A 22,111-nucleotide genomic window follows, 5' to 3' on the forward strand; every position below is an offset into this window, starting at 1 on the left:
ATAAGCTTGTTAACAGATAAACAAAGGTTCATTAGCATCTGATATGAAATCAATCACTGTGTGCTGTTCACATGTACTATCCATATATGTGAGTGTCCTGCTCCCAACAAACACGAAAACAATCAAGTTGTGCGCCGTGCATTAACATGCACATGCAAATTGTGAATCATATGCCATTAAAGTTTAGAAGATGAATGTGTATTGAGAGATACATTCTTTAATTTCAGAGAATATTTTTTATTGAATGAAGCACAGTTACTTTTTCCTGTTGGTATAGTTACAAATGGTGAAAACCAATATTCAGTCTTCAGTGATGTCATGGCTTTAATGAGTTTTTCATGATTGACATCTCGCCGTCATGATGACATTTCCAGATTAAGGACCTCAGTCTCGAGTAGTCTTGGCAGCCTTTGAGTTAGGTCTCTTGTAAGGTAATATTAGAATGTGGTAGTTACCACACTGGCAGCACTGAGATCACTTGCTGATGGAGGCGGAGATTCTAACATCAACAGGTAAAGGTTGATGTGGTTTATTGGTTGTTCTTGTCAGAAGTCAGGTCCAGTTCAACAAACAGTCTACATATTTAACCTTTGAGAAGTTAAAGATCACTTGGCCTTGCTGTAAGTGTAAGCTGTTTTTGGACAATAACATTGATGTTTTAGACTTAATGAATAGAACCAGAAACCTATGATTGTGGTTTACTTTGATTATGATTGGATTATGTTTCAAGGTTTGTCAGCACCATACCCGTGCTTGTGGGTTTCACTGAACATGCTGAAGTAGTAAACGTCCGAGACCTGCATCACTTCAGGCTTTCCTCCCACACTAAGCTGACACGCTGTAATATAACTGCAATAATGTAAAAAGCATTGTTACACCGAACTCACTCACTAATAAATAGAATTGACTATTGACAATAGCTTAATATAAGGATGTGAAAGGGAAGGCAAAGCGAAGAAAAAATGTATTTCATGTAGGATGCCTAAACATGATCAGAAGGATAGGTAGGTAAGATTATATATATATATATATATTTTTTTTTTATGCATGTATATATAATAGAAGCTTTTCACTTTCTTAGCATTTTGTTACATACACAAATTTCAGAGTCGTGGGTGAAACGATCAGTTGGAAACACAAGTATTTGTTTTCTATCCTTGCCATAGACTAACACTTTCCTGATGTGGATTTCTGGGGAACAACTTAAATTATTTAAATCAGATTCATATATGAGAGAGGTCATAGGTCATGACTGTTCATGTCAATCAGCTAATTGGTCATTCTCAAGATAATTGTCTGGCATATATGTTTATGAATATAGGGATATATCAAGTTTTCAATTAAGGCATGTCCTTGAAGCATATCTCAGCAGCTAATCACCTGCAGTGTTTGTTCACACTGCAACAGCTAAACAGTTGTTATGGGGATGATATGTGACCCTATACCACTCTGTATGGGATCTGATCAGTCAAGTGACAATTTAACCCAAGACCACATTGTATAGGGTACTGAAATATTAGCCTATTGACAATTTAACCCCAGACCACCATGTAAAGAGTATTGAGATAAGGACAAGATAATCCCAGGCATCCAATATTAAGTACTGTGGTTCTGGCCAAATGACAGTTTTCACCCCACCCGCCTTACAGAGTTTGGGGATATTTGCCACATGACATTTTACTCTGGCTGGACCATTATAAAGTTGTATTAAGCACTACCAAGTTGGCTTCTTTGTTGTTTAATGCTGAACTAAGCAATATTTGTGGTATATGGTGACTGTCTCTAAATAAACAAATCAGGACCAGACAAATTATGTGACTGATATTGTGATCAATGATCCAATTCAGCGGGTTTCAATGGCATGCTATCAACCAAGTCAGCGAGCCTGACCACCAGGTCCAGGAACTTGCCTTGTGTGACAAGCATATGTTGCTGAGGACATATTCTAACCCGGAATCGCCAGGGGAAATTGAACCCAGGTCCGACCAGTATAAGTACTTTGATCTATGCACTACCAAACTGAACCCCAGTCAAACCAACAACAGAAGAACTTGGATATAAGCAGGCCAAATTGAACCCAGGACCGCCTTGATGGAGTTATTGAGACGTTAGCTGCGTATAGCACTTCTGGTCATGTGGGACACTTTATTTACTTGAGCTGATAGAATGGGAATAAAATGTCGGGGATTCTGATCTGCTGAGGTCAGGGACAGGGTAACCAGGCTGGCAGTGTTGCCAGGCTGAATGCAGAATGCAGAATGCTTGTATAAATACACACACTTTCACTGGGAAATGTGTCAGTGTGCATGGATACATGGTGTATGCTATATACACACCTACATGATGGTGCTTGCCATTTAACCAAACTGTTCTTTCTGCAGGCAGGCAGTAAGACCAGGAATCAGGTTTTACTTTTTCCCAGTAAGATTTCATCCCTGCTTTGAGCTTTTCCAAGTAAGATGAAGACTTGACTTTGCGTTTCCAACGTCCAATGTTCTAAAAATTAAAGACAAGAATTGAAACTTTTTCATTATGGATGATGGAAATCAAACCCACAACCTCCTAATCAGTAGTCAGAAACTTGAACCATTAGAACTGGTTGAGAATAGGTGGTCCATTAGAAGCTAACATGTTTAGCCTATATTTCCTGGCCAGATTGTAAAGGCTTTTTTCAGACTGTAGTAATGCACTTATATTAAGAAAATATTAAAGAAATATAAATAAATGTTGTTCAACAGAATATAAGTCAGAGAAAACACTTCTCGTCGGCTTTAGCTGAAAATGTAAGTCTTTGGGATTGGAATAGCCCCCCATGCCTTCGGCTTTTCCCTGGCACCCCTCCACCCAGGTTTTACATTTTCAACCAAAACCTCAAAGGCGTGTTATACAGCAGTCTTGAAATGTAGAAGGCAGGATCTGATTAACACAATATAATACTCATGTTTATGGAGACCACTATCACATATTGTTTGATAGGCATTATTTAGAAGTTTACGGATGACAAAGTAGACACAATTTATGGATAACAACTTCTTTAATACTGTAAAAAGTGATGTTTCAGTATAGATCCTTATACTGTTGTCAAGCAAGACTGAATGAGGGACATTGTACGGAAATCTACAGTATTAAAGAAGTTGTTATCCATAAATTGTATCTATCACATATGACTATACCAAATTCATGTGAGTGAGTAAAAAATATAAAGAGAGTCTCTGAGTTCCTTATATTGTATCAGGATACTTCAACAACTATGTTTTTCTGTAGATATTTTCATATCAGAGACTAGATGTTAGTCTAGTTTCATAAGAGCAGTGTAAGATTTTACGATGTAATCATATTGCATGTTTTGTTTCAGCCTTACGGCTTCATGGAACTAGGAGTACCATATTCCGGAATAGAAGATGTGCACATAATATCTCGATGGGATGCTGGACAGAAATTCTGTATACGGATTACCATACAAGATGGATCTTTATTACTACAGGTAGGCATGGAACACCTTCTCATGTCAGCTTCACCCGTGAAGACCCTGGGTAAATAGGTCTTCAGCAATGCCGTAAGAGGCGACTAACGGGATCGGGTGGTCAGGCTCACTGACTTGGTTGATGCATGTCATCATATCCCAATTGCGTGGATCGATGCTCATGATATTAATCACTGGATTGTCTGGTCCAGACTCGATTATTTACAGACCGCTGTCGTATAGCTGGAATATTGCGGAGTGCGGTGTTAAACAAACAACCAACCAACCAACCATCCCTCTGTCCATCCTCCATCCATCCTTCTGCCCATCCTTCCATTCATAATCTTGGGCAATCCTTCCATTCATCCTTCTGTCCATTCTTCCATCCTGTCCATCATTCCATCCATCATTCTGTCCATCTTTCCATCCATCATTCTGTCGTTCTTCCATCCATCCTTCTGTCATTCTTCCATCCATCCTTCTGTCCATCCTTCCACCCATCCTTCTGTCCATTCTTCCATACATCCTTCTGTCATTCTTCCACCCATCCTTCTGTCCATTCTTCCATACATCCTTCTGTCATTCTTCCATACATCCTTCTGTCATTCTTCCACCCATCCTTCTGTCCATTCTTCCATACATCCTTCTGTCATTCTTCCATCCATCCTTCTGTCATTCTTCCATCCATCCTTCTGTCATTCTTCCATCCATCCTTCTGTCATTCTTCCATCCATCCTTCAGTCCATCCTTCCATTCATAATCTTGGGCAATCTTTCCATTCATCCTTCAGTCCATCCTTCCATCCATCCTGTCCATCCTCCACCCATCCTTCTGTCCATTCTTCCATCCTGTCCATTCTTCCATCCATCCTTCTATCCATCCATCCTGTCCATCCTTCCACCCACCCTTCTGTCCATTCTTCCATCCATCCTTCCATTCTTATAGTGTCTTAAATTCATTTTTATCTCCCTTCCCTAAATGAACAGGTGATAACAGCCTTGATCAGTAATGATGTGAAATAAATTATCACAAAACATGATGATTGGCCATTAAATTGCCATTAAATTCTTGCTACTGCAAATCAATAAAAAAATGCAAATATTGTAATTACAACCGACAAAAGTTAGATATATATATATATATATATATATATATATATATATATATATATATATATATATATATATATATAATACCTTGTTTGAAGGAATGTATCTGCAGATATCCACATAAAGGAACAATATCCCATACATCTGAGGCTATACAAAGGATATAAAACAGAATCTTAGTTTGAACACTTACCCATGACATAATGCAACACTGAGTGATTTATTACCTTGAGCCCTCATAGGCAGCTGTGAACATCATTGAGATATTTTCAGGTAATCTGAATACTTCTACCACTTATTATACCTGTAATAAAGTCATTAACTGAGCATCAAGTGAATGACAACAAATACATAGGTATTAGGGAGTAGTTTCAAAGGGAGTAGGGAGTAGTTTCAAATTGTTGTTTTATATGCAATTTGCCTGAAAAATAAGGGTTGTTGCTGTTAAATATATGAACTGAATTTCATTGTTACAAATCCAATACAAACACATATTTTCTTCTATACCAAACTACAAAATTGTGCATACACATTTACACATGCGGATGAATTTGTAAGGTGAAAGGTTATAGTAAGCACCATCAACTCAAATGCGAGGATTCAGGGGAATTACCCCTTGCTGTCAACAAGGTTTTCCAGTTGTCTCCTCGCTGGTCAGATGCCCATTTTGTTGGGTTGTTTAAGGCTTTGTAGAACACTTTTTGTATAGTTTATAGTCACGACTATATGAACAATAAAAATTCTAATGTGTTCCATGGGATAGTGATAATGCTGTTTCCTTGTTTCTTCCTGATTCACGTGACCTCTGTGTACAGAGCCTTGAGGCTTGTTATAATATGACATTGTGAATAAATTATGACAAATTCAAAATTGATAGAAAACAAATTTTTGATTGAGTTGAAATGAACTTTCTTTCTTTGATTTTGAAAAAGCATTCAGCTTTTCTTTGGAAGCGTGGTATTAGGTATTTATTCTGCATCTAAGAAATCCATGTGCAGCCTAACATGCTCATGGCATGGTATAAGATATTTCTTAACCCGCTATGAAATTTATTTCCCTCCAAGGCAGGACACACAATATTTTATCAAGATGACATGGACTAATGAGATCTAATCATTCTGACATGGAGGTATGATAAATTATGCTATACATTCTCACTTAAAACCAGATCCTTACTGCTGTACTTCTTTAGCAGATAATTCATGATGGACAACATTTAGGATTTAACATATGTATCTTAATGTACATTCTTGGTTAAAATCTGCTCCTTACTGCTGTACTTTCAGGTTTTCATCTTTTGGCAGACATTTGTTAATGATCAACAGCTAGGATATAGCATGATATATATTTGGTGAATCTCGTTCTACCTTGCTTGAAGATTGAGATCTATCAGCAGACATTTTTAGGGGAACCTTCCCTCATGGCACTTGCAGAGCATGCGTGTTTGATCTAAGGGTTCACAGATGAAAGATTCTGCAAACTGCTGACGTCATTGAGACTATTTGTGATAAATTCATCAAAGTCAGATTTTTTCCCACATAGGATTTGAAATATGGCTTGATTTATTGTGAGATATTTACCAGAATTAGGTACATTAATTAGCCTTTTATTAACAAGAGCTTGTCAGCTTGGCCAGTGTGATATTGCATTGCAGAAACCATGGCAACATGTCAAGAAACTGTATATTCTATATTTTTTGTATGAATGAAGTTTTGAGGCATCCTTAATCATGGTAATTAGGAGGGATAATGCTATGATATTCTTAGAATGCTGTCAATTTGTCATTCACGTTGTAGTATGTGTTTTTTCTGAATTGCATGGTATTTCCGGTGTATGTTTACTTTGATATTTATTAGGACAAGATTTGTATGTTATTATCCCCTCACATAGAGAAGCAGATGATACGGTGGACTCAATCTCAAGACACATAAGGGAAAGGGAAATAAGGTTAGCTTCTTTATTTTGAGGAACACAACGTTTCGGAGTATAAACTACTTCATCAGGGGAATTAATGCTATAAAGCAGAGAACATATATATTTTCCCGTAAGAACAACAACGTAATAAGATAATAGTGGTGGAAGCTTCACAAGGGAAGCCAACTGTTAATTGGCACTGATAGGTGATTAGCAATGGACAAATGGAACAGTTAACAGTCTCGGGCCAATGGCAGAGGCACCAGCAGCGCAGAGGATGTATATACCAGATCCCCTGCAACTGTGGTCAAATAAAAAAATCTAAAAAAAATCTAAAAAAAATTTAAAAAACACACTACAGGTAACTGCCCACACTGCAAACAACCAGAAACCCCAGAACACGCACTCATCCACTGCACACACTACCTAACACATCGAACCGCACTACAAACCACCCTCAATATAAACAAGGCTCTCACTCTAGAAGCAATACTAAACCCACAAAATAAACTAGAAAACTTCAAGGCCTTAGGCGTATTCTTAATAAAAACGGAACTAATAAAACGCATCTAAAACCATAATAACCTACCAAATCAAAATCACAAAAACAAACAATCATCCACCATACCCAGCTCCCTTAGTTCTCCTCCCCAACCCCATCGGCATCTATTCCAAATCTCAAAATTCCCAAATTCTATATAAGCAACCCCTAAAGCCCCCTCTTGGGTTGCACAGACCACCCTCGCCCCTTTCGGAAACACATTAAATGGCCTGGCCGGGCCCGTGTGCGAAATACGCGTCAGTCGGAAAGCGCACGTTAAATCTCCAAAGTAAGTAAGTAAGTAAGTACTGTGGTCACCAGTACATTGGAGGAACCCTCAGACCCCACAACACCAGACTCAAAGAACATCAGACCTCTGTCAACAGACTAGACCTGAAATCCGCTATTTCCAAACACATCTTCAAGAACCAAGACCATAGTATCATGTTGGAAGCCTCCAAAGTCCTGTCTATCAATCAATCTTTATTTCACGTACTGAAGAGGCCACAGGCCTATAGTACAGTTTGAAGAATATACAATTTTTTACAATTTATGTACATATCTCACCAAATCACCTCGCGTCATTCCACATCGCATCTTAACACAGTCACATAATTTCACACATACAGTACAATACCATACCCTGTAACTTCATAATTTCTCTTTTACCATATCACAACTTGTTATATCATACAACATATTCTATAACATAATATCATATATTGTATCATTATTATAAGATCATATTATATAGTATTATTTCATATACCATTATCATATCATAACATACCATACATACCATCGTACCATATATCACACCTATATTATATCAACAACTGGTGACAAAGAAAACTACAGAAGAAACTACATCAGGAGACTCCAGCCAGCCATGAACGTTGACCAGGGAACCTATCTGCCCAGTGCTTGGGACTTATTGCTTTGATTATTGTCTGTGCTAATTATCCAGCTGGCTTCCATTTGTCCATTGCCATTTCTATTGCTATTACCTTCCAGTGCTTATTACCCCCTGCCTCCCGTTTGCCTACCTCCAATCAGTGATAATTTAAGTCCTGCTGTCATCTATCAGCGCCAATTAACTGTTGGCTTCCCTTCGTTAGTTTCCACCTTTGTTATCTTATTACTTCTGTTGTTCTTACAGGTACATAAATATGCTCTCTGCTTCACAGCATTAATTCACCTGATGAAGGAGTAAGCAGAAACTCCGAAATGTTCCTCATAATAAAGAAGTTTACATCCATAAATTTTCTTCTTTATTTGTTTTACTTCTAAATGCCATTCAAAGACTACATAAAAGTGTCTAAACCTCATAATCTGACATATACATCAGAATATTTATGAATACACTATTGCCCTCAATAACCAAGGTGTGAACTATTATGATTATATCTGTAATTAAATATATGCTTCTTCATAAGAGAAAGTCACTTGAACCACAAAACACCTACAGTTTGGTATGTCTAGACTGTCAAATGTAGTCAAAAGTAACAACAAATGAATATGATCGAGATATATCTGAGAAATATCTTTACTCATGGCATAAAAACAATATTGTGGCTATGTAGCCATGCTGTATTCCAAACACCTTTTTGCACTTTGCACTTGCAGACGTAATTACAAATTAACATATCGGTTTTTAGTTTCCACAAAAAGCAGTAAATGCACTATGGTGTCACTGGAGTTTCTGTCTGGTCCATTACGTGGTTCTGTGGTTTCATTAAAGACAACCGTCGCATGGAAGGCAACGTACAGCGCTTACTGTTCATGCAAATTGTGGCGTGTGTTGCCGGTAGGGCAGGACATGTGTACCTTTTTCACAGATTTTCCGTGATCTATTCATATAATTTTCACGGCTATTTTGCTGTTACGCCCAATGGAATCTGTAATAATGTGTTATGGTAAAAAAAATAGGTTTTAAACATACCTAGCTGTAAACATGCTTTGGATTTATCATGTTTATGTCCCTGAAAGGAACAAATCTTTGTGTGTTTCAACTTTGACAAGGCAGCTACAATGTTTACCTATAGAAGATGCTTTCAAGCAACACATGTTGAGAACCATGTTTCATATGACAGCCATGTTTCAGAAAAAAATGTTGTGCTTTGTTCTACTGTGGGAAGGGGTTACTCCTTAATAAGCCTCTTTTTAAGGGTTGGCTGCTGCTCTATAAGAGTGTGGATTTGAATCCTGGATGGCACTCCACCCAAACAAAACCTAAAATTTGTACTTGACTAAGAAAGTGTAATCTTAAATGTGAAATATGCTACAGCCCTTTCATTGCTCTGTTTTTATCAGGATATGTTGTGGTGTGTCCTGCCTTTTACTGAAATATATTATTGGCATTACTGGCAAATATCAAAACACAATTTACGATGATTGCTTTGCATAAAAGTATTGTGAGAAAGTGCATAATGCATTACAGTACATGATAAGACCTTGTAGTTTGTTATGCTATAGCCTGTTTGTATAATCAGCACAACTAGCGTCCGGTTGCTGAAATTCAGAGCCCTGCTTAATCCCTGACAGTGTTCTCAGCATAGAAGTTAAATATTTGTGTTTCATTTCTGATTAATCAATGCATGGTATTTATTTCAGGCCCACAATGGCTACCTGAGGGATCAGTGGTTGTACTCTATTCAGTGGAAGGTAAGTGTTGGCTGAGATTATTGATCACATACCCATTGAGAGTGTGGTATGAGCGATAGTTGGCTGGATGACAGGGCTTTGTGGGAGATGGGGATTTGAGAAGGAAGTGGGGCAATGGTGGGGAGGGGATGTTGGTGAGTGGGGAAGGTGGTGGGGTAATGGTGGGGCGGGGATGTTGGTGAGTGGGGAAGGTGGTTGGGTAATGGTGGGGTGGGGATGTTGGTGAGTGGGGAAGGTGGTGGAAGAATGGTGGGGTGGGGATGTTGGTGAGTGGGGGGTCTGTTTGGGACAGCTGTGGGGTGTTTAGGGCAGCTGGGCTGGTAGTGGGGTAATGGCTCGGTGGGGATGTTGGTGAGTGGGGAAGGTAGTGGGGTAATGTGGGGTGGGGATGTTGGCGAGTGGGGAAGGTAGTGGGGTAATGTGGGGTGGGGATGTTGGTGAGTGGGGAAGGTAGTGGGGTAATGGTGGGGCAGGTATGTTGGTGAATGGGGAAGGTAGTGGGGTAGTGGTGGGGCGGGGATGTTGGTGAGTGGGGAAGGTAGTGGAGAAATGGTGGGGCAGGGATGTTGGTGAATGGGGAAGGTAGTGGGGTAGTGGTGGGGCAGGGATGTTGGTGTGGGGAAGGTAGTGGGGTAATGGCTCGGTGGGGATGTTGGTGAATGGGGAAGGTAGTGGGGTAATGGTGGGGCAGGGATGTTGGTGTGGGGAAGGTAATGGGGTGGGGATGTTGGTGAGTGGGGAAGGATGTGGGGTAATGGTGGGGCAGGGATGTTGGTGTGGGGAAGGTAGTGGGGTAGTGTAGGAAGGAAGTGGGGTAGTGTAGGGGCGGGGATGTTCGTGAGTGGGGAAGGTAGTGGGGTAGTGGTGGAGCGGGTATGTTGGTGAGTTGGGAAGGTAGTGGGGTAATGGTGGGGCAGGGATGTTGGTGAGTGGGGAAGTATGTGGGGTAGTGGTGGGGCGGGGATGTTGGTGAGTGGGGAAGGATGTGGGGTAATGGTGGGGCAGGGATGTTGGTGAGTGTGGAAGGATGTGGGGTAGTGGTGGGGAGGGGTTGCTTGTGAGTGGGGAAGGATGTGGAGTAGTGGTGGGGCGAGGATGTTGGTGTGGGGAAGGTATTGGGGTAATGGTGGGGTGGGGATGTTGGTGAGTGGGGAAGGTAGTGTGGTAGTGGTGGGGCGGGGATGTTGGTGAGTGGGGAAGGAAGTGGGGTAGTGTAGGAAGAAAATGGGGTAGTGTAGGGGCGGGGATGTTCGTGAGTGGGGAAGGTAGTGGGGTAATGGTGGGGCGGGTATGTTGGTGAGTGGGGGGTCTGTTTGGGACAGCTGTGTGGGGTGTTTGGGGCAGCTGGGCTGTGTGTTTGGGACAGCTGGTAGATGTGTTTGGGACAGCTGGGTGATGTGTTTGGGACAGCTGGGTTATGTGTTTAGGACAGCTGGGTGATGTGTTTGGGACAGCTGGGTGGGGTGTTTGGGACAGCTGGGCTGTGTGTTTGGGACAGCTGGGCAGTGTGTTTAGGACAGCTGGGTGATGTGTTTGGGACAGCTGGGTTTTGTGTTTGGGACAGCTGGGTGATGTGTTTGGGACAGCTTGGCTGTGTGTTTGGGACAGCTGGGTAATGCGTTTGGGACAGCTGGGCTGTGTGTTTGGGACAGCTTGTCTGTGTGTTCGGGACAGTTGGGTGATGTGTTTGGGACAGCTGGGCTGTGTGTTTGGGACAGCTGGATGGTGTGTTTGGGACAGTTGGGTGATGTGTTTGGGACAGCTGGGTGATATGTTTGGGACAGCTGGGCTGTGTGTTTGGGACAGCTGGGTGATGTGTTTGGGACAGCTGGGTGATGTGTTTGGGTTGGGACCGCTGGGTGATGTGTTTGGGACAGCTGGATGGTGTGTTTGGGTTTGGACCGCTGGGTGATGTGTTTGGGACAGCTTGTCTGTGTGTTCGGGACAGTTGGGTGATGTGTTTGGGACAGCTGGGCTGTGTGTTTGCGACAGCTGGATGGTGTGTTTGGGACAGTTGGGTGATGTGTTTGGGACAGCTGGGTGATATGTTTGGGACAGCTGGGCTGTGTGTTTGGGACAGCTGGGTGATGTGTTTGGGACAGCTGGGTGATGTGTTTGGGTTGGGACCGCTGGGTGATGTGTTTGGGACCGCTGGGTGATGTGTTTGGGACAGCTGGATGGTGTGTTTGGGACAGCTGGGCTGTGTGTTTGGGACAGCTGGGCTGTGTGTTTGGGACAGCTGGGTGATGTGTTTGGGATAGCTGGGCTTTGTGTTTGGGACATCTGGGCTGTGTGTTTGGGACAGCTGGATGGTGTGTTTTGGACAGCTGGATGGTGTGTTTAGGACAACTGGATGGTGTGTTTGGGACAGCTGGATGGTGTGTTTGGGTTGGGACCGCTGGGTGATGTGTTTGGGACAGCTGGGTGGTGTGTTTGGGACAGCTGGATGGTGTGTTTGGGACAGCTGGGCTGTGTGTTTAGGACAGCTAGATGGTGTGTTTGGGACCATGTTAACATAATTGAGGTTCTTTTGAAGAATGTACAATTTCTGTCTTGTTTGCACTGTGGATGAAAGTAAACCATTAGATGAGAGGGGAAAATTATTATACGTTTATAATATGCAGACCCAATAATATAGCCACCAACCTACCTTCAAGCAGTAGAGAATGCTAAGCATGCTCACTAATACCACAGGATTAAGATATATTGCTCTATAATTACCTAATTAGTCGAAGAAGACATTCCCTTGGGCACAGTGCTCCTGGTTTTCATATTGGTTTGATACTGAATTGAGACGGGAAGGACTAGGTCCCTATTTTCAGCACTGTCTGCACAGTGTAATACTTTTAGTGTAGTACTTTTCAAATATGTAAAGTAGTACAAATTCATTGAAGGATCGGATGGAATGGTAGACATTATGGCCCAGTGTGTTGTAGGCATAATCTTGCTGCATCTGAGAATGTACTTGCATGCTGATCGAGTCGGGCCTTACGTCCTTGTGGTACAACTTATGTCACGTCTTTGGGTCAGAGTTATCCCTGTTTCCCTCATCAGGGTGATGAGTACCTGTACTTGTCAACAGGTCATACTTTGGTAGAGAACACTGGAAGCGTGTGGTAGGTGTTACAGTGATCTTATAGGTGCTTCATTTAAACTTGAAAAAACTATTAATCTAGAAAACACTATAAGTTGTAGGTGTTGGAAATGTTTTGATTCAGATCGACAAACTGATCTTATTTAAGCTACATTAAAACACTAATTAAGACTTTAGTTTAGCACAATGAAATAAAGCAGATGTTGAAAAACTGAAACCTGTTACAAAAATCAAAATGTATTGTCATACTTTGGTAGAAAATACTATGTATTTTAGGTGTTGGATTTTGTTTTATTCAAATACCCAAACTGACCTTATTTAAGCTACATCATGACTCTAATTAATACTTTAAATGTTCAGTTAATACTAACTAAATCGAAAAGATGTTGATAAACCTGAAACTTGTTGCTACTGTCACTGTCCCTGTGGCTGTTTTGTATACAACATTATTTGCTTTCAACTATCATTCAATTTGATATTTCATTTACTGACATCCAGTTTTCCATGGGATCAAATATCTTGAAGGTTGATTCACCTGGTATTTTATCGGAAGATGTTGGGATATTTAAACATAAAGGTTCTCAGGGAGCCGAGGGAATATGTTATCTGATGACTTACTTCATGAGCTACCAACACTGATTAGAGAAAAAACTACGCTGTCTTGAAAACCTGGTCTTATCATTTTCTGTGATTCTTAAAAATATTTTTTAGGAGAGTGAGGTGAAATACCTGGTAAAATTGACAAGATTAATGCCCATCTTGAAATCACTGAGGAGCCACTAATGTTGGTTTTATGTTCAAGATGAATACTGATTTGTATTAAGATTATTTAACTCTTGTTATGCAGCTTTTATTTTATGGTTTCAAAGATAACTATTTCTACTTGAGGAAAACATGAATATGCATTCCATAGCAATATTTATGTATAGACAGATAGATATATAGTTTATATTTAAAACAGCTCAACCATTCCCCATGCAGGGGTTTATCTAGACATGCCTAGAAGCTGATATTCGGCACCAAGTCTGCAACAATTGCCAGTAAAAATTCCCAAATTGAAAGTAAAATGTTCTCAATTCCTGTTAATATAGCTTTTATATCTAATGTTATGACTTTGTAGAGGTAACTTGTATATCAGTGATACTAGGACCAATAAAGACGAGGAGGCTTTGAAAGTTTAGATTTACATTATTATCTGTGAGTTTTAATTCTTTTTCAGAAACACATGTACAAATATGAAAAACTGTTAAAGAATGCTCGAAGACCTGAAGTTTTAGTAAAAGAAATAAAGGTAAGGTTTTGATGTATTTTAGACCAATCAGCTATTTACATCTGTACACCCCAGTGTTACTCTCATACAGTCATTGCTCATTGTATCTTATATACTCTTGTGACATGCTACTCTCACACAATCATTGCTCATTGTATCCTATATACTCTTGTGACACATGTTACTCTCATACAATCATTGCTCATTGTATCCTATATACTCTTGTGACACATGTTGCTCTCACACAATCATTTCTCATTGACACGTTACTTTTGAACACTTGTTTCTCATTGTATTTTATTGTTTGTTGTTTAACGCTGCCCTCAGCAATATTCCAGCTGCATGGCAGTGGTCTGTAAATAATCAAATCAGGACCAGACAATCCAGTGATTGGTACCATGAGCATCGATCCATACAATGACATGTATCAACCAAGTGAGCAAGCTTGACCACCCGATCCCATAAGTCGCCTCTTACGACAAGCATAGTAGCGTCTTACAACAAGCATAGGTTGCAGAAGACCTATTCTTACCCAGATCTTCACTGGTATATTTCTCACTGTAACAACCAGTCTTCGATGACCAGGTGTCTCTCACTAAGGGATGGACCATTTGATATTCTGGAAAATATGCCAGAAAGTCTAAATATCTAAGGTGTTATTTAAAAAATATGTCTGTCTTGAAAGAAATGTTTGGCTCTTTCTACCAGAGATATAGAATGTATGGTTTGAAGCAGTGACTTGAAGATTGTTGTCTCTCAAGAAAACTCCCATGTCTCAAATTTGTTCATCTGTAACTCACTTGAGCTGTGTGGGAAATAGCTGCAAAGCGCTAGAAACTGGCACTAGTCCTATGGTCCTTGCGAACTGCCCAATAGTTAATGTATCATAAGGACTAGTAGAAATTTGCCATTTATAAGGGTTTGGCTATATGTTATCATTATAAGGACTAGTGGACTGAAAATGTTAGTTTCTACTGCTGGCTGCACTTATCCTGTAGGCACCCTTGAGTAAGTTTTGTGTAACACTGCTTCAGTTTCGGTATGACAGCTATATGTGAGGAATGTTTAAACTGATGCAAGTCTCAGACATTAAACTCAATGGTGAACACAATGAACACAAGAATGGTTCTTACAGACCAAGACAAGATCCTGACTCTCCTAAGGGACACAATTCTACCCAACTAGGTGCAGCACCTTGATCACCGTATTGCTATGTTTGCCCAAGTCATGTGTTCGCTGTTTGTCCATCGGTATTGAATGTCATGTGAATTATTAGCAAGGTCAACTTTGTCAACGCTTGATGGATTTTGACCAAAAGGAAGTGGTAAATGCAGCGTAGCAAATCAATCAATTGTAGGATGACCAAAGGTCACAGAACCTGAGAGTGGAAGGTCAGTTGGTTGATCCGTGGTTACATCATGCCAAAAGATGTTAAAAGATACTTTTTTTTACCCTGGTGGACATTCAGCATTGAGGGGAAAAAACAAGAACTACTTGACTTGGAGTCAGTGTACTGTGTCTGAGTGGGGTCTCACTGGGCTGGCACTCGCTGCACTGCACATTTATACATGTGTAAGTGAACTTATCTTTATTGCAATGTTGAAGCCCCATTTCACCTCACCTCACAGGACCATGATTGGTTTCAGAATGACAGGAGGAAAAAGAGATTAATTTGCTTTTTGAGCCTGCCTGTATTAAGCTGATCAGAGGTCATGTCCTGTGACAGATCGTGATGGGTTTGAACCAGTTTCATATATTGTATGTACACAGGACTGAATAATCAGTCACTTTGATGTATGTGGGACTTCATACATGACTTCTACTTCAGCTGCTGCAATTTCATTGGTAAACATATTGACGTACCCACAGTGAATTAAGAAATACAAGAAGTGATATTTTTACCATCAAACCCTAATATTGTTTGGGACGCAGGTGGCCCAGTTGTCTATCGCGCTGCAATTTTGCTGTGCAGAGTTGCATCCCTTAGGCATGCAGAAAACTTCGGTTGTAGGTTTGAATCCAGGTTCACCTCGATATGATTGTCAGCACCATACACATGTATGCTTGTGGGTTTCACCAAAGCACATCTGAGACCTGCATCACTTCGGGCTTTTCTCCCACATTAAGCTGACATGCTGTGATATAACTAGAATACTGTTTAAAGCGGCGTTAACTCACTGACTCTCTTTAAAGGCTGTGATTAATTACAACAAGTTTATGGCTTGGTTGTGAATGAGTGTGTTAAACTAAACGTTAGTTGCGGTTGAAAATGAGTTAGATGGATGAGTAGAGCTCTTTCTCGATTAGAATATGTGAAAAAAGCAAAATGGAAATCTAAATTTAGGTCTTTAATGCAGAAAACATGAATGTTTATATTGTATTCGAACAATGTCGACCTTATACAGGAAAACAGAATATGTACTCTGTCCACACTGACTGCTTAGTCTCAAGCCACAGACTCCTCACGCTTTAGCAGACGTGTGAAGGCAATTTGGCGTCTGCTACAATCATGAATAGCTGAATAGAAGTGTGAATAGACTATACTGATTGTACAGTCGCACAATAACTTGTGTAATTGCTTGTTATGAAAAAGACCTTGTTTTGAGAATGTCCGAAATATTTGGTAATGAATTCTAGATCCTGGTTTGTATAACATGACCTGTATTCTGTAACATATTCACTCACTCACTCATTCACTTGGTAATTACCAAAGATGCCCTGTAGGTTGTTTTGTTTAAGATTTGGATTCAAACCCTCAAGCTGAACCTAAGTAACAGCTAATGAGTGACTGATTGTTAACACAGGAAAACTGAAGCTGTATCAGGTAGATTGTAAATGATCAAGTACGGTTAACTTCACATATCTGATATAATGCTGTGTTACATTTGCAGTGATACTTTCCAAAAGGGTTTCCAATATTATCAATAGGAATTTTTTTAGTAGCAACCTTAAAGAGGACTGCTCTTTTTGCCTCCATTGATTTTTCTTATGTCTACTACATCAAGATTATTGACATTATTTCCATGGACTTCTTTCAAATGGTCCTTGGGAAATCATTTTGCAAATGTACTGAAAAAGTCACAGGTCATGTCACAAGAAAGTAACTCACAAATAAAAGTTTGTATTTCTCAAAAGATTTTATTGCATTTATCATTAAACTTGGTATATTCCTTCTGAAAGATGGCCCTCTTTTGATAAGGTTTTAGTCAAGATTAGTCAAAGGTCAAGGTCAGCATTGTTTTTTGTGTGTAAAACATGGTTATGTTATTATTAGTTTTTGAGGCGTGGTTGTTACCTCCACATGCATGAAATTTTATATTTTCATGTATCCATATAAATCGTGCAACATGAAATGTTGGTGCCATGTCTATCAAATGTAAAGATCATCTTTGAGGTAATTGGGGAACATGATAGGAACGTTCATTGTCAGTTTCATTGCACTTTTACTTGTACAGTCCCGAGACTTGCTGATTGTTGGATCTTAAAATGTTGCACTGGATAGGGTCAGATCTAAGTAATGCTTTTGCACTAAAAGTATATGGTGGTATTTTAAGACTTTAGATGCTTTCAGGAAATCGTAATGTAATGTTTTTGCACGTACCTGCTGACACTTCTAGTTTCATGAGTGTTTAACATAGTGATTCATAGTTTTCGGAGAATCCAACATCATTTAATTTCTTACTGATTTTGCCATATCCTGGTTATACAGTTTCCTATGGCTTTGAGTACAGTAACAGATGTGCTCTACCTGTATATACAGGTAGTAACTAGCTGTGCAGAGGGCACCTGTTATCAGTCCGATGCAGGTGCAAGTTGCATACATCACTGTCCGCAACAAATCAGTAGGCCTGATCAGATATCTGGCATTGTTGTGTAACCAACAGAACAGATTGTGAAACGTTGGCATTGTAAGTTGTGTGGAAGGATGTCAACCACCGTGGAGGATGATACAGAGATAATACTTGACTCACAGCTTGAACGCATCAGAAAGTTGTATTTTGGGAACTTTCATGATGCTAGTGATAGGGAGATTGTGGAACAAGAGGATCCATATCCTGAACAGATTTGCTCATGTCAAATTTGATGACAATCAAATATGCATGTTTTATTGGAAGATCATGTTGTGCAAAGTTTGTAACTATAGCCTGTGTATTCATGAGAACAGTAATACAATTGGAGTGTCTTGTTGTTATTCACCAATTGAGGTTCAATTTCCATTGTGATACTATTGATTATTCAATCAATATTTCTAGTTTCTTGTTATGGCCAATGTACAATTAACATGTGACATACAGTTGTAAATTTGACAGTGTTGCTTGCACAATTGCGATATGTCTGAATTCATAACTACCACCATAAACTACCACTGCCCTACACACCCTGTGTTCATGTGTATTTAAGGGGTGTGGTATAATGGGGCTTACATCACGTTTAAGAATGCTTGCACATATATAGCAATGTTCATGCATGTGAATATGTGGGTATTTCTTATTGTACTAGTCTGAACCTTTATGTCCGGTTGTGTAGTGCCCACTAACATACCATGCAACAGTTTAACATGGATACCCCACTCTGACCCATATACTGACTCCAAGATAACCAGTCCTTGTTTTATTCTTGTAGTGTTGCGCCAGGCATGTACTGTCCCTTAAATTCTTTTGGTATGACACAGGGATGGATTCACCAACATTCTTCTCTCCAGGTATTAAGGATTACCTCTTCAGTAGATTCTTCTTCTTCACAGGCATATCGTTTAATAATAGCCGCTTCAGAAGTGCTGAGGTGCAGTTGGATAGCCTAGTTGTTAAAGTGTTGGTTTGTCTTGCATGTAAAACAATGGGTACAATAAGTGTAAGCCAGCTTATGGTTTACTATTAATGGAGTAATGTTATGAGTTCTGTGAAAAACTACCTCTGCAAGGAGCCTGAGTGCTTCCATCAGAGTGCTTGATGTAAGAGCAAACAGGCTTCCATCAGAGTGCTTGATGTAAGAGCAAACAGGCTTCCATCAGAGTGCTTGATGTAAGAGCAAACAGGAGATCACAATATGGAACCTGGACCCTCTTTCACAGAGCGATCTTAGCGCTAAGATTGTTGTAAGTCTGTGTAAAAATATGGAAGTTACAATCGTCTTATCGCTAAGATTTTTGTAAGTCTATGTTAAAATATGGAAGTTAAACATTTTTTAGTGCTAAGATTGTTGTTAGTCCGTGTTAAATATGGAAGTTACAAGCATCTTAGTGCTAAGATTGTTGTAAGTCTGTGTTAAATATAGAAGTTACAAGCATCTTAGTGCTAAGATTGTTATAAGTCTGTTAAAATATGGAAGTTACAAAATGGCTAAGCGCTAAGATTGTTGTAAGTCCGTGTTAAAATATGGAAGTTACAAGCATCTTAGCGCTAAGATTGATTTAGGAATGGGCCCTGGATAGTTGTGTGTCATTGTACTCCAATTACATGGATTCATGGTCATTCTGACAATCACTGGTTCAGTCACAATTATATACAGGCTGTGACTTAACTGGAAATTGCTGACTGGGCATAAAACAATATTCACTCACCCACTGTCACCAGACATAGCGTTCAAATCTGTTAACATTATGAGCAACTACATCCTTACAGGAAAAGGAAAAGCATCTGAGAAAGCTAGGTGAGTTGGTTGCCAGAGAAGACAGAGAAGGGGAGGCATCGATCAGGTGCTATAAACTGGTCTGGTGCCACTTTCACACAATCAATGATGGTGAATGAAACAGGATGTGAGTTTAAGGAAACATCTGTTGGGGGCTACATAGATGGTGTCAGAGTGCCAACCAGCCAACTGATTTAATGCTCTCACTCTCTGATCGATGCCCATTTGTCTGCAGCATGGCAACACAATCTTGGTTACACCCTGACATTTAGCCAGACTTTCCCTCCCTACTAACTGGTGATTGAGGACATGATTCTGATTTTAAGTAATAATTCAATCGGGGAAGTTTATAACCATTTAACAATACTTTATTTCTATGTCTGAATCATTGACATTAATTGAATTTGAATAATTATTCCACACCCAAACAAAGCTTTTGGGAGGATACAGAAAATATAGTTCTGTTTGTCGATCTGTCCATCTATCCTTGTCGTTTCCGGTTCATAAACTGTTGAATATTTCTTCTTGAAACTTCATTTATGTATAGGGAATTCACTGAACTGGTGCCTTTTGCTATTCAGGGATGTTTTTGATATTTATTTTTTGTGGTTCCAAGGCTACAAGTTTGACTTAGTTTCAAATCAGGTTAGTGTTTAATGCTGGAACATGACTCTTAAACCACTTACTATGTAATCAAGAAACTTGGTAAATGCTTCAGGTATGGACCTTTTGCTAGTCAGGAATATTGGAAATGTTTATTTTTTTGCGCTTCTGGGGCAACAGTTTGGTCTTGAGTTCAAACGAGGGAAGGGTTCATGTCTATAGTGTAACTCATTACTGTAAAATATTTCTTTGTGAAACTGGGTATGCCCATTAGGCAGAACTGCTGCTGTTCACTTTCCCTGATTATTTTAAGTTCTAAATTATTTTTGTTTCTTACATGCTAAGGCAAAAACAATTTGGGCTCGGGTTCACATAAGGGTTTTATTAGTAGAGCAGAACTCCTAAACCGTTCAGTATTTGTACAACCCTATTGAGAGTTCAGTCTTAGAAATTGGCACTAGTCCTGTAGTCCTTGCCAAACTGCCCAATAGTTAAGATGTCAGAAGGACTAGCAGAGATGGGCTATTTTTATCATTATAAGGACTAGTGGATGTTAGTTTCTACTACTGGAGTTTGTGTTCAGATAAGTCCCAAGCTACCTCTGCTTGTTCAGAGATGACTAAATGGATCAGGGGTCAGACTCAGTGTCTTTGTTGATTGTGTAACCGGACATATATGCTAGGCCTCTTTTGATAGCAACGTTTTGTATCTTTCCATGATACACGTACAGAACCGATATGTCAAATGTATATTTAAATATATCTGACTTTACTGATAACTGATTGGCAGATTACTTGTCATTATGACCCATGAGGATCTGGGCGAGAATAGGTTTTCAGCAACCCATGCTTGCAGTAAAAGTCGACTGTGCTTGTCGTAGGAGGCGACCGACAGGATTGGCTGGTCAGGCTTGCTGACTTGGTTGATGTCATTGTATCCCAATTGTGTGGATCGATGGTCATGATGTCAATCACTGGGTTGTCTGGTTCAGACTTGATTATTTACAGGTTGCTAGCTTGCCCGGTCTAGTTGACTGTGACTTGTTGTAAATCCAGCTCCATGTTTTTCATGTAAAATCAATACACAGTAGACAGTGGGTTGGCCTTGAGTTGCCAGGATTCCCTCTGTGTATGTGCTCTGTGTTATCTTATCGAGTGAAGGTGGCGGACTATTGTAGATGAAGTGAGTGAGTTAGTGAGTTAGTATTGTTTTACACCGCTTTTAGCAATATGCCATCAATATCATGGTGGGGGATACCGGAAATGTGCTTCACACATTGTACCCATGTCGGGAAATTGAACCCTGGCCTTTGGTGTGACGAGCTTTAATGCTTCAGGATACCCCACAGCCCCCTGTTGTAGATGAAAGTGACTTTCAAACTTTTCTTTTACATAAAGTGTCAGTTAAATTGTAGAGACTACAGGTAAACATTATCAGGATTGTGATGAGAAATGATTTGCTGTTGAGTACGACACACTCAGAAACTGAACTTGAAATGCATGGTTTTAATCTTAATTTGGGACCATTTGAAAACAAAACAACAGAAAGTGCATAGACCATGGAAGAATACAGTGAGAACACTGTCTAAACTGCAATTGATATAAATGGGAAATTATTTTTTTATGTTAAAACAAAAATTTTAAGCGTATTGTTTTGCACAATTGAGAATGTTGTCTCTCAAATACAAACGGCATCATCCTGTAGCGTTGGTAACTCTGAAAAAAATTTTCCCAGTCTTTTTCACTGGAATTTATAGCTTCAAGATTACCAGACTTTTGCAGTATTTGAGATTTACATGCTATTTTCCTTGAGGCAATGTTATTGT

At 39.8% G+C, this 22,111-nt stretch overlaps 1 protein-coding gene across 3 annotated transcripts in view; it reads left to right on the forward strand.

Moving 5' to 3' along the window:
- LOC139454090 (C-Maf-inducing protein-like) overlaps window positions 1–22,111 on the forward strand; it is a 109,486-nt gene that overhangs the window by 17,853 nt on the left and 69,522 nt on the right. For all 3 annotated transcript variants that reach the window (XM_071235587.1, XM_071235588.1, XM_071235589.1), the window contains exons 2-4: window positions 3,356–3,484; window positions 9,641–9,691; window positions 14,005–14,076. In XM_071235587.1, the coding sequence (XP_071091688.1) occupies window positions 3,356–3,484; window positions 9,641–9,691; window positions 14,005–14,076 (252 nt within the window). The remainder of the gene's footprint in view (window positions 1–3,355; window positions 3,485–9,640; window positions 9,692–14,004; window positions 14,077–22,111) is intronic.

Source organism: Haliotis cracherodii, unplaced genomic scaffold, assembly GCF_022045235.1.
Source record: "Haliotis cracherodii isolate W230 unplaced genomic scaffold, xgHalCrac1.p SCAF_10, whole genome shotgun sequence".
Classification (NCBI taxonomy): domain Eukaryota; kingdom Metazoa; phylum Mollusca; class Gastropoda; order Lepetellida; family Haliotidae; genus Haliotis; species Haliotis cracherodii.